The sequence below is a fragment of the Sebastes umbrosus genome, chromosome 16 (assembly GCF_015220745.1).
Source record: "Sebastes umbrosus isolate fSebUmb1 chromosome 16, fSebUmb1.pri, whole genome shotgun sequence".
NCBI classification, from domain to species: Eukaryota; Metazoa; Chordata; class Actinopteri; order Perciformes; family Sebastidae; genus Sebastes; species Sebastes umbrosus.
Window position 1 is genome coordinate 7,667,829 of NC_051284.1, and position 14,080 is coordinate 7,681,908.

Sequence of the window (14,080 nt, forward strand, 5' to 3'; positions counted from 1 at the left end):
TCTGATTACTGCATTACTGTTGGGGAAGTTAAAATGATGAACATGTTCATATTATGTATCTCCAATTCTGAGGATTTTCATGCTTTCAGAAAAGTTAAAGAATTACAAATGTGAAAATAAATTAAATTAATTTTAAAAAAAAATCCTTAGACACGTTGTTACAAAAATACAAATAAATAATAATAAATACAAATGTAATAGGGTCGAAGTAGAACAAAATGAATACATCTGTGGGGCTGAGGTCATGACCTTTAAGGGGGACTAGTGACACCTGAGAAACCAGCAGTAGTGGGGGGGTTGTCGTGCGTGACAGACCGAACTGGGGCTTCCTGACACTCTGGACAAAGCCTGTCAGCGCTGTAATCCTCTGATAAAACACACACAAAGGAGGACACACCTATTCACTGACAGACACACACCTGAGAAAGTAACACACACCGCTGGCCCCAAGCTCACAGCAAGAGGTAACACCACACACAAACACACAGGTTTGTACTATCCAAAAATATTAAGCCTTAAAAAGGTAAATATTTTTTTCTCATCTGAGCATATATTATGAGCAGAAGAACCCAGGGGGAAGAGCATCACTGTTTTCAATATTCAATATATCAAATACAACAAACAGACAAGAAGTCCCACCTATTTTTAACCACTTTTATTATCTTTGTCATTGTAATCATCCTAATTTCAGTCATTCATTTACAGCACAAAGGACTCACTGACAGAGTTCACATCAACAAACTCAGCCAGTTTATCCTTTTATTCCTCCAACTGCACATCAGTAACATCACTCTCCAGAAAATAGAATTATAATTTACTTTCTAAAACAATAACAATACACTTGGACCAATCAAATATACAACAATAATTCTTTGTATTTATAATCAAATGAAAAAAGTATATTCATCTAGCTGTATTCAACATGACTGTGACAGGACACAAAGACGACACAATTACTGGTTGCATTTACACACAACAGAAATCAAATTTTTGAGAAAATGTAAGATTCCTCCCTTACAATTTGTTAAAAATAGAAATGTTACATAGGAGCTCTGGTTTTCCAGCAGTTTACATGAAATTGACCTGGTTACTTGCAACATTATCTTGTTTCTATTTTAGTTTTTGTAGTTGGCACTCTTATGTGTTCAGCTCTTGTAACTACAGCTGCTCATGCTAAAAAAAAAAATCAGCTTTTCCAAATAGATCAGCGGTATTAATATATGTAGAATTATTAAATGGGATTTATTTTTACAGCAATAGTTTAAAATTTTGGGAAATACGCTCATTCGCTTTCTTGCCAAGAGTTAGATGAGGATTCACTCTTTTATATTAATCTTTTCATCTAACTCTCGGCAAGAAAGCAAGAAAACAAAAAGGTGTATTTCCCAAAATGTCAAACTATTCCTTTAGCTTCATTGCTTCCCTTGGGGAAATTGAATAATAGTGCACATATTAGGAACATTTGTGACATCATAGAATGTCATGGGAATGTGGGTAAACAAAGGAGCATGTAAAGGCTGTAAACGAGAAGAAATGTGCTTTAATTTAAAGAACCGACATCCGTCCCTTGGACATCAGCAGTTTCTGAAATCTGATCTCCTGTGTGTGTAAATGCAGCCTGTGTTTTGGCATTTAGACTTTACTGATTGATTGATTCTTCAGTTATCTGTTGATCATGTCTGTCAATGCTCTATTAGATTTTCAAAGATCTGGCTGTCCTGAGCCAGCCATACAGTAACCCTGCTCCTCTCCGTATGTACAGCAAGTGAACGTGTGTGTGTGTGTGTGTGTGTCTGTGTGTGTGTTGAGATAATATTTGGCTTATAAAGGAAACATTAATGAACTAAATAATATGTAAACAAAATGTAAACTCGTAGGCTTCTGAATGCTAGCAACTCAAATGTAATGTTATTTACGTCTTTGAACGGGACAACACTACAGTCAGACACAAATATGCACAGGCAACATGTTTGGCACACATACACAGACACGAGTGTACATGCACAGACACAAACAGGCACACAAGCAGTGTATGCCTTCACACACACAGAAACACACACACATCACACACAGTCAGGGGTCACAGCCACAGCAAGGCATTGTGGGAAGGGTGGGTGGGCAGAGGGAAGCGTGTACAGTATGTTTATGTGTACTATTTGCATTTCTATACAGTGTGTTTGTGTGTATTTACAGTAAGGGTACGGCAGTAAAACCTTGTGCAAGTGTGTGTAGGTGGCATGCAGGCATGCTGTGTGTGTGTGTGTGTGTGTGTGTGCGCGTGTGTATGGGGTGTGTGCAGCTTGCAGGTCCATCATTTGTGCCACTGTGTTACAGTACTGAGGCTATACATGTGAGGGTGTGTGTTTCATAGTGCTCTGGGTATGATGGTGAAGGGCAGGATGGGGCTGCTGGCCTCCAGCTCCAAGGCGGTGAGGAAACACTCGGTGGCAGCGGCGGCGTTTCCCTGAGCCTGCAACACCTCGCCGAGGCTGTTCCACACATCATGAGCCGTACTGAGGAGAGGACGAGGAAAGAGAAGAGAAGAGAAGAGAAGATTCAAATCACTTTATTTGTCCCAGAGAGGCAATTGTAGAGGCTCGTAGAGTAGTACAATTAACAACACAATACAGGACATTTTGAAACATCTTGAAAGTTAAAAATAATGATACTAATATAGTACTAATACTAGTAAAATACTTAAAATAGTGCAGTATACACCGTATACGGTACATATGGATATAAAAAATATAAAAAAAGAATATTAAAAGTATTAAAAAAAAGATAAAAGGAGAGGAGGAGAAAGGGGGGAAGAAATAAGAAAAGAGGAAACAGGAGAGAGGAGAGGAGAGATGCGAGGAGAGTTGGATAAAGAGGAGAGGTAAAGGGAGGGGATGAGGGAGAAAAAAAAAAGGAAAGTAGGGAGAGGATAGGAAAAAAGTAAGAGGATGAGAAGAGAAATCAAGAGAGGAAAGGAGAGGAGGAAAGCAGGAGGAGAGGGGAGAAGGAAGCGGGAGGGGGTAATAGTAGTGAAGGAGAGGAGAGTAGGAAAAAGTAGATGAGGAAACAGAAGACAGAGGAAGCAGAGAAGGGAGGAGGAAATATAAGAGAAAAGAAGAAGAGAGGAGAGGAAAAGGGAGGTGATGAGAGAGAACAAAAGGAAGAAAGGAGGACACGCGAGGAGGGGAGAGGAGAGGAGAGGAGGAAAAAGGGAGAGGAGGAAACAGAAGACAAAGGAAGAAGAGAAGGAAATGGGAGGTGAGGAGAGAGAAAAAAGGAAGCAAGGAGAGGAGAGGAGAAAAGCAGAGGAGAGTAGGAAACAGGAGATGAAGAAACAGAAGACGAAGGAAGAAGAGAAGGAGGAGGAAAAGGAAGAAGAGAGGAGAGAAAAGGGGAGGTAAAAGAGGAAAGTAAAAGAGGAGGAAGAAGAAGAAGAGAAATCAAGAGTGGAAAAGAGAGGAGGAAAGCAGGAGGAGAGGAGCGAAGGAAACCGGAGGAGGTAATAGTAGAGAAGGAGAGGAGAGTAGGAAACAGGAGATGAGGAAAAAGAAGACAAAGGGAGAAGAGTGGAGAGGAAAAAGAAGGTGAGGAGAGAAAAAAATAGAAGAGAGAAAAGGAAATATTGTAGTGACCTAAAATATAATAATCACCGACATCGCACTGGCAAATACACACACACACACACACACACACACACACACACACACACACACACACACACACACACACACACACACACACACACACACACACACACACACACACACACACACACACACACACACACACACACACACACACACACACACACACGCACGCACACCTACCTGTTGACCTGCACAGCATCCCTCAGGACTTTTTCCGACAGGCTGTAGCGCTGCAGCTGGTGGAGAATCACACCCTGTGGAGCGTTAAAGAGAAAAAGACAAAGAATAAAAAAAAGAGGAAGAAAAACGATGGAAGAGGAAGAACATAATTGGGCTCATAGTCATCGTGTTGTGACGAATGTGCACTGCTGTGCATTCTAATTCAGTTTCAGGAAGTCATACTGGCGGTGATTACACTCGTGGGAATTTAGAAACTAATGTATTTGCTTTACTTGTAGTGTTGAAAGTAAATCACTGACACGTCACCAAGCAAAGAGCTGGTGTCCATATATGATGACGGAGCAGCAAATAAACTGTCCCAACATACTGTACTGTAGCTTCCCCTTTCCCTCACCTCCTGCTACAATCATACAAACTGACATGGCCATTTTCAAAGGGGTCTCTTGACCTCTGACCTCAAGATATGTGAATGAAAATGGGTTCTACGGGTACCCACGAGTCTCCCCTTTACAGACATGCCCACTTTATGATAATCACATGCAGTTTGGGGCAAGTCATAGTCAAGTCAGCACACTGACACACTGACAGCTGTTGTTGCCTGTTGGGCTGCAGTTTGCCATGTTATGATTTGAGCATATTTTTTATGCTAAATGCAGTACCTGTGAGGGATTCTGGACAATATCTGTCATTGTTTTGTGTTAATTGATTTCCAGTAATAAATATATACATACATTTGCATAAAACAACCATATTTGACAACTCCTATGTTGATAAGAGCATTAAATACTTGACAAATCTCCCTTTAATGTACATTTTCAACAGATACAAAATGTGCGATTAATCATGGTCAATCATACGATTAATTGTGTTTAAATATTTCAATCGACTGACAGCCCTAATGTGCATATTAAACAAAAGCATGGCCCTGAATCCATCAAGTCAAAGACCTCTAGTTGCCCAGTGGAGAACTGGTATTCCTCCTCTGACCACGGCGGTTGGCAGATTAACAAATATTCAGGAGGAGAATGATTGTGTGAGCTCTGTAGAGTGGATGGTGAGTCTCATTTCCTTTGTATTCTACATACTATGATGATTTTGTGCAAAAAAAACCCACTGAAATCCTATTTTGTCTCAAAAGCCTGGGAAAAAAAGGCAAGATGAATTATTTAAGTAGTTTATTCTCACTTATGAGTGATTTATCATTTTTTGTTGCAGACACACAAAGGACTGAAAGTCTGATTGTAAAAATCACTCAATTTAGTTTTCTTTTTTTTTAATAAATGTACACACTTCATTCTGGATCTGGCTTATATGAATTTGTGGTTCTTCTAAACCCTGGATATAGTTATATGCACTTTGATTCATTCATGTCATTTGGGGAGAGTGGAGCACGGTGATTCAACACTGATGCAAACTGAGACTTTTATAGTCGACAATAACCAGTTTGGGATGGCAACAGAGGCAGAGAGTACAGTGTTCCAACTGGGACTGAGCCGATAAGAACGAGGTAGAGGAGCGTACAGAGAGCTAAAGAGGCAGACACTGTTCCCTCCCTACACAGAAGGTCTAATGGTGCTGTCCAGGGGGATTATGGCTGATTACATAAAACACACAAACCCTCAGGCTGTACGGACACTGCGGGCGGATAGGACAAGATTTGTTATGTTCTCAAGAGAGCAAACACAAGGACAGAGCAGAAGGACGACATCAGAGTCTGAGTGTGTGTGTGTGTGTTTTGTGTATTACCAGTCTCTGCATGGTCTTGACGTGCGTCGGGTTGATGGACAGGGCTTCTTCATACCAGCGTTTGGCCTCGTCTATGTTGCCCCTAAGTTCAGCGATCTGCCCCCTCATGTACAGCACATTATGGGATGTGGGGAAGAGATTGGAGGCTTCCTGTGTGCAGGCCGTGGCCTCTGCGGGCTTCGACATGCCGGTGTACACCTCAGCTATCAGAGAAACACAGACGGGAGGAGAGATTGCAAACATGGGCGTTTAAGTATTTATGCTATGACTTTTAAATATTTTTTTTATGACATACTATACTATGACATTTATTACGACATGACATATTTAGTTATAATAGTTATAATACACTATGGCTTTTTAAATGATATTTTATGACATACTATACTATGACTTCTTTCTTTACTCTTTTGTTACATACTATACTATGACTTATTCATTACATTTTTATGATATTTGTATTACTTTTTTATGGCATACTATAGTATGACATATTTTGAGACATACATACTAAACTATGACTTTTTTATTAAAATGTTTATGGCACACAGTACTATGACATTTTTAAGACATACTATACCATGGCTTTTTTTTTTTTTTTTTTTTACTTTTTTGTGACATTATACTCTGACATTTTTTACGACATACTATAGTATGACATATTTTGTGACATACTATTTTTTTTATGGCATACCATACTATGACTTTTTTATGACATTTTTTCATGGCATAATATACTATGATTTTTTGTGGCATACTATACTATGCAATAGTAGCGTTTACGACATTTGTATGGCCTGCTATACAGGATGCCTATTTTCTTTTACCTTTTTTCAGAATTTTTATGGCATAATATAATATAACTTTTTTTTAATGATTTTTTATGGTATACTATAGCATGACTTTTTAAGACACTCTTTGCTGGCATTCTATACTATGATATTTTGTAGGACATTTTTATGACATTTTAATTTTAATTTGATTTTTTATGGCATACTATAGTATGACATTTTTCTGACATATAAACTATACTTTGACTTTTTTATAGAACAATTATGGCATACAGTACTATGACATTCTTATTACATATTATATGACATACTATACTGTGACTATTTTTAACTTTTTTGTGACATACTATACTCTGAGTTTTTTAATTAGTTTTTATGGCATACAATACTCTGCCATTTGTTATTACATTTTATATGCCATGCTATACTATGACATTTTTATAAAAAAATGTATGACACTATTTTATGCATATGACATTAATGTGACATACTATACTATGACCATTTTTATGAACTATTTAATGCCATACTATACTATGACTTTTTATTGTATACTATAGTACAACATTTTATGACATTTTTTATGACATACTATACTATGACATTTTTTTATGGAGTGCAAGTTTCCTATTGTTTTACTAAAATGTGCACTTTGCAGCAGTTTCAAACATCAGTATCTTTGTCAAATCAACTGACAGCTTGATATAATTACTGAAAACAAATGAGATAATGGTGAATATAACCGGCAGACACTATCTCATAAAATCAAGACTGCATTTCCCATAAATGCTGTTGCTGTGCGGTACAATGCGGATGCTGCCCTATTTATTAAAATTAAGGGCCAATAAACAGAAAGCTAAATGTAATTATGGCAAAAAAAAACATGTCAATTTGCAAAATGGAGAAGCAGAAAATGAGAGAGAAAACAATCATAGTAGAACTCAATGTTTCTCCCTCAAACAGCATAAATAAGAAAAACATTTTCAGTAGCAAGGTCATCTAATGCATTCTGTGTAGAGAGAGAGAGAGATACAGGCAATGAATGAAACAGACAGAGGAAATGAGTTTGAACCGTCTGCTTGTCTGTCCTGTGATTGGATGATTACATTAGCTGTGTCGCCAAGCTGGAAATGACCACCTCTGACAGGAAGCAGCTGGAGAGATAAACTGCCTCTGTATATGTCTATGTGTGTGTGTGTGTGTGTGTGTGTGTGTGTGTGTGTGTGTGTGTGTGTGTGTGTGTGTGTGTGTGTGTGTGTGTGTGTGTGTGCGCTGTCTGCATGTGTTTATGTATACTCTGTGGTCTGCTTATGTTTGTGTCTGCTGGTGATGCAGGAATGAGAATCAGGGCTCGAGTGTACTCTAAAGGTAATCTAATCTGCTGTGATTGCAAAGGCCGTCAAACTGTCCTACGAGCCAGTGCCATTACACTCACTACAACTTCAAGTCTGTTTGTTTGATGGCTTCTATGCTAGGAGGAAGATCGTGTATGCATCATATCATATTTAGTATAGAGTACTACCAGCCAAACATTTATATTATTGTGTAATGAAAGGGTGTTTATAGACTCCAAATGTAAAAAAAAAACCTTCTTCCTACTAAATATACTGGAAATGTATAAGCAGTGATTTTTCCTTTTTTGATTTGTCTTATTTGAAGGATTTTAAAAAGATGAAAGTATCCAGCATTTCACTTATCTGAGGGATTTTGAAGGCTTGAGGAGGTGAAAGTATTATGGATTTTTCCTTATTTGCACGATTTGAGAGGTAAACATGTCCAGTATTTTATAAGAAAATGCATTAAAAAACAAGTTTGAAAAAATAAATTAATTAAAGAACAATGTCCTGTAGCAGACTCTTTTCTTTATCACTGTAGGAGGCTCTCACATCAGGGGCCAGGGGCCCGGATCCGAGTAAACTTGACGCCAAAGTCCAGTTCGTTTGATTAGTGTAAACACTGCGTACTGTGTACTCGGGCACGGTTCGACGAACACTTGAAATCTCGAGGACGGTTCATGTGTGCTCCGCTTCACATCAGGTGTGATAAACAATTGTACCAAAATACGGAAGTGGACTGCTTTTTAACACGAGTAGCATTCAGCAAGTAGTATTGAAAGGGCTGGCTTTTTTCAATGCCGCCGATTTACTCCGAAATCTGCATATGCGCACAGCATGCGCCGGTCTCATCCTCTGAACTGCACAGTGCATGGGTGATAAAGCAGGAAGGCAGGTGAGAGGTTCGTTCTTGTCTCCAATATATAAACAATAGTTGGCATAATGTAAAGTACGACTCATATGGGTTTGAGATCTAGAGATCTACTAAAGTAGGGCCAAAGATTTTGCCCTTTTGGAACTAATGGAATTAGTCTATTGAGCACAATCTAGCTTGTTATTAGCTCACCTTCCTCAGGATAAAGTCAGTAGAAGACAAATATGGTCTGTCTTGTTGATGCTCTCCAGGTTTTAACCACCGCATTACTTGCTTGCATTTCAATACTTGGACTCTGTGTCCACGGTCCACTGGACTTCGACCACACTGTCAATCATTATACCAAATTTGAAGTTCCTACGTGAAATAGTTTCAGAGTTCTGCTCCGGAAACGGAAGTGTGACACGCAGAGCGCTAAATACCCCCGACTACGTTGTCGCGGGGGTATAATTATACAATGTACACCAGTAAAGATTTTCAACTTGAATCAAGATCTGATGTGTAATTTAAGTTTTCCCTTAATTGTTTTGAGCAGTAGATGTTTTTACAATGTTTTTTTATGTGGATGTGGTCAGACAGGAACCACATTCATTACCTTGTCTAGTCTTTCGCTCTCTGTAGACCCGATTTTAAAAAAAAGTACTGAAATCTCTTTTTAAAATAAAGAGAAAAATACAAGCCCAGCGCCTATATCTGTTGCACTTTCATGAATGTAACGGTTATGTACGTGTGCATACCTGCATGCAGCCAGATCTGAGCCAGGGTCATCCAGGGGTGCAGGGGTCCATGTTTGGGGGCGCTGCTCTGCAGAGAGGAGGCTACCTCAGACAGAGCCTGCTCTACACGACTGGCTGCTATAGACGTAGCGTGAACCGAGCCTGGAGGGAGAGAGTCGAACCGTTAGACACGTCATCTCCTAGGAGGTATTGACTCACTACTGCAGCGGCACTTAGGCAGCCATGTGCCACAATGCAGGGTTTTAATTCAGCCAAACACAACGGCAGATTTCGCTGAGTCCCCCAACTTCAGAACTTGAAACAGTGAAATCTGGAGCGTTTGGTTGCAGTTAAAAGCTCAAAACTCTGGGCCCACATCGGCACACAGTTTCCTGTTCCTGCACTAAAGCCTTTAATCAGTCCACACCATTCCACACGCTGCAACACACAGTGTTATGGCCCTGGATTAAGCAGGTTAAAAATGATTAATTTATGCACCGCCATGCATAAACACCGCATCAATCTGCACTCTGCTGATTAGTAATTGCAAGGAAGTGTGTCTCGGATTTTGTCTCTGTGTTTAAATTACATCACATTATTACAGGGACGCAAAATGGCCACCACATGGGACTGCAGATGCACACTGCAGATCTGTGAAAGCAAAACATAATATGATATCTGTGTTGTCCACTTCCATAATAATTTTCACATATTATCCTTCTAATGTTACATGTAAGGGATAATGTACAGCGAGCCGGTCATTGTGGTGAAATAAACCCCGACAGGGCGATGCAGCACCCTGACGCGAAGTGGAGGAGTCTCGCATCGCCCTGAAGGGGAGTATTTCACAACAATGACCGGCTAGCTGTACATTATCCCGCTTATTACACGGCTACTTACTTTAGAAATCATAATTTGACACAAAAGCGGTCCGCCAGAGTCCGACATCAGAACTGCGTCTATAGAAATGGTCTGTTATACATAGCAACGGTCTGCTATAAAGAAATAACAGACTGTAGAATGCTGTGATTGACCCGATTGACCAATCAGAATCAAGTATTCAACGAAGCCGTGTAATAAAAAACATATAATGTATATGAATATCTTTGACTTGCCACTTGTCTTCTGTATTGTCATACATGTTCTTTTTGATAAAGTGATACTCTGCTCTTCCGAGTGTCAGTTACAACCGATTCCAATGAGGACCAAAATAAAGTACTAAAACGTCTAGAAACTTCTCGCCATTTTGCCCATATTTTCATGCGTGATTTTGACTAAACAATGATGACTCAATCCACTATGATCTCTGCAATTTAGATTTTGATTTAGATTTTGATTAACAACATTTTTGCTTTCAACTTGTTTTATAGAAGTAATGTCAATTGCAGCCTGAAGGCGTTAGATAACATCCATAACTATGGGCCTTTTTATCCTAAACATGGACTAAATTAAAAATGCCTGATGGTTGCAGATGGAATAAAAGCTTTACTTTAATAAAACATCTCCCACAAACCTTCTCTTATTATTTTGATGGTCTAAACTCAAAAATACTCTCCCTCTTTTCACTGCATTGATATGAACTGTGTGTTTGTGTGTTAGGGGACAGGAACTACCCCATGTGTAAGAGATGAGTGAGGTAAGGATAAAAAGAGGAGATTTTAATAATACAGCTCTGTGTGTGTGTGAGAGCAAAGAGAGCAAGAGAGTGTTGCTGATAAGAGGCTTTAAAAAAAGGATCTCTATCTCTCTCTCTCTCTCTCTCTCTCTCTCTCTCTCTCGCACACAACACAAATGTATTTGAAGTTGAGCAGCCTGGTTTGAAGGGCTTATTGTAAGAAATAATATATTAGATGGCAGCATGCAGCAGCCCAGCCTAGTGCAGCACATTCAGAGATGTTACAGTATGTTGAAACAGGACAGCCTGTATTGTTCCCTAAATTCAACTCATGGTAATGAAATTCTAAATAACTTTTGCTTAGTGATTAGTGAGTGTCTACAAATCAATCTGTCTGCCAGTTTACTCAAAGGTCACAGAAAACTCACTGATACTTTGAGGCTATTCCACCCCTTTTACTTTCCTGAATACACTGTTTGTTATCAGGCACCTTAAGGCTTATACCTCATATAGACAGTACGGCACATGGCCTTTACAGTGACAAAAGTAAGTGTTCAGCTGTTCAGTCAGTGATTAGTTGGGAAAAGAGGAACAAAAGTGGCACTGTATATTTTCATATGGATTGCTTTCACTTATACCATTTTGTGCCCCTAATATTCAAGTCGATCTATCGACTGTATATTTATAAAAATAAATAAATAAAAGTGACAAAACTATGGAAGTCCTGAAAGACAAGTGAGAAAAACTAATTCTGGTGATCCATTTTCTAAGTCTGATCTAAATAGTTTTCTGTCCTGTGTTTATAACTTAAAGGGGTAACTTTGGTATTTTTCAACCTGGACCCCAATTTCCCATGTTCATGTGTCTAAGTGACTAATGAGGAAACTATTTTTGAAATTGGTCCAGTATCGATGGAGTGCGCCGCAGACGGCAGCCGCTAAAAGGGCTGTAAAGTAACAATTCGGGGTAACTCTTCACCATCAATTTACGCTCACTTAAGATGGAATGAAAGGTAAAAAAAACGTTTTAGTTTATTTTTAGAGTCCTTTCCATAATGTTGTCAGACATTATCATGACTTAACCTTAAACACAGGAGACAAAAACATTTTAGATCGGACTTTGAAAATGGTTCATCAGAATTTTTTTTTTTCTCACTGGCCTCTCAAGGCTTCCGTACAAAACCGGGACACATGAGATTTAAAAAAACAAAACAATATATAGAAACAAGTTTTCACTCAGTGACATCTACACATTTGCCTATAGACTACTGAGGAAGCTTCCTGAAGTGGCTTGTGCCTAACGTGTGGACAATTCACACAGCAACACATGCACTAAAGCTGCTCACTGAATTAAAGGAATACACTGACTTACAGGAAAAAATACTACTAATCACCACACCGTTAACTGGTTAGTATGCGTTTCCCCTCTGTGCTTTCAGTGTAATGCACAAGGTGCTTAAATGTTAGTATAAATGGCAGTAAACCAACTAAATCTCTGTAATCTTTCTCATGCCGTCAGTACAGTCAGTACTGGTATTTGTCAATACTACAGCCACATTTCACAGATGATTAGCGCTTCATGCAGAAACTGCTTCTTCCTCTCCTTTCTGGTGTTCGCTCTGTGAACATTTGCTTTCTTTTGCTTTACTGAAAAGGATAAACATGTCAGAAATGGTACCTCCGTCTGCCTTTTACAACTCAATGTGCTGTAAAGCATTCCAAAAGCTTTCCAGCAAAATCCAAAGTTTGTTTCTTATACTACTTTCACATTGCTTTGTTCTGATAAATTGAAGCATGTGTATGCACGGCAGTGTTTTTGCAGAGATACTCCTTTAAGCCATTGTATTCCTTTAAATCATATACCACCAACTTGATAGAAATTCAGTACAATTCTCCTGGAAACTGGCTGGGACATCAAGTTAAAGCACAGGATATATGTACAGATTTTCTTCTTACAGATATCGTACATATATCGGATCCTCGTCAGGAAAAGGGAGGTCGACAGGGACCAAAGGATGGATAGAACAATGGATGGAAAAAGGAAGGTCAGATGGAGGTTAGATGGCTACTTACAAACAGAAAACATGGAGGAAAAACCAAGAGTGTTAGCGTCCAGAGGGCCGCCTTGAAAAAACGGAGGGATGGGAAAAAACAGAAAGACGATCGTTAATGATTGAAAGAGAGAAAGAGAAGAAATATCCAAATCATTACGATAAAAAAAAAGAACGCAGATTCCCAAAAGGAAGACTGCAGAGCCTATGAGGAGGGTTTTATTCGTCAGAGTAGCCTTTTAGAGACCACATCACGAGACAAGCTGCTTCCACACTTGTGCCTTTTTTATGCTGTAATCTGTTTAATTAAATGTTTACCTGCCTGCACATTTACTAATAGTAATAGCCATTAAGTTGAATTAACTAAAAGCATGAAAGAGGCTCATCTTTCTCTGCTTTATAACTCACAAGAGCTTTTTGTTGACAGGTTTAAAATGTGTTCTCAAAATGAGGCAGTGCAGCGTAATATTACATTTATTTCGCATTTCAGCACAGTTGGATTTAAACTAGGTGTTTTCTGCACCGCACAGACCTCATAAACAATGCACACAAAAACGATGTGCTCACTTATCAAAGGAAGTAATAGACTAATAGCGCAACAAAAAAGTCTAGTCAAATTTTCAGTAATTGTGATAGACTTATTGTCATGGTTTTAAATCATGTAATTATTCTCAGGCTGACTGAGAACAAAATATTGTGATTTTTCTATGCAGCTAAATGACTGAACAGCCGTTATTTCCCAGTGCAAACATCATTAGTATAAGAGATGGCAACAAGGAGAGGCAACATAAGGTTGGAACCGAGAAACGAGACAAATTAATGTTGGCTCAAATGTAAAATCCTCACAGAAGCAGAGAGAAGGAAAGGAGGAGGATGCAAAATAGTACCAAAAAAAAAGAGACACATAGCCAGGGAAAAGCAGATATAGATGTGATGAGACAGTAAAGCTGTAATAATGTAAAAACTAATTTCTGTCATATCAAAAAAAGAACCCAACTGATCTCAAAATCCTCACTCTAACAACTGCGAGTGTGTGAAGTTTAACCTGAGACCCTGAGTAAGTCCCAAATACGCAAAGCAATTCCAGCAAATCCATCAAGCTCAACTGCACTCTAATCCACACCCAAAGC

The 14,080-nt window shown here is 38.9% G+C and overlaps 1 protein-coding gene across 2 annotated transcripts in view; it reads right to left on the minus strand.

Annotated features, from left to right (window-relative positions):
• Window positions 1-1,520: 1,520 nt before the first annotated feature.
• ttc7b (tetratricopeptide repeat domain 7B) overlaps window positions 1,521-14,080 on the minus strand; it is a 31,145-nt gene continuing 18,585 nt past the window's right edge. For both annotated transcript variants that reach the window (XM_037747211.1, XM_037747212.1), the window contains 4 exons: window positions 9,307-9,447; window positions 5,571-5,773; window positions 3,825-3,898; window positions 1,521-2,513 (listed from right to left, as the gene is read on the minus strand). In XM_037747211.1, coding sequence (XP_037603139.1) covers window positions 2,366-2,513; window positions 3,825-3,898; window positions 5,571-5,773; window positions 9,307-9,447 — 566 coding nt within the window. In that variant the 3' untranslated portion in view covers window positions 1,521-2,365. The remainder of the gene's footprint in view (window positions 2,514-3,824; window positions 3,899-5,570; window positions 5,774-9,306; window positions 9,448-14,080) is intronic.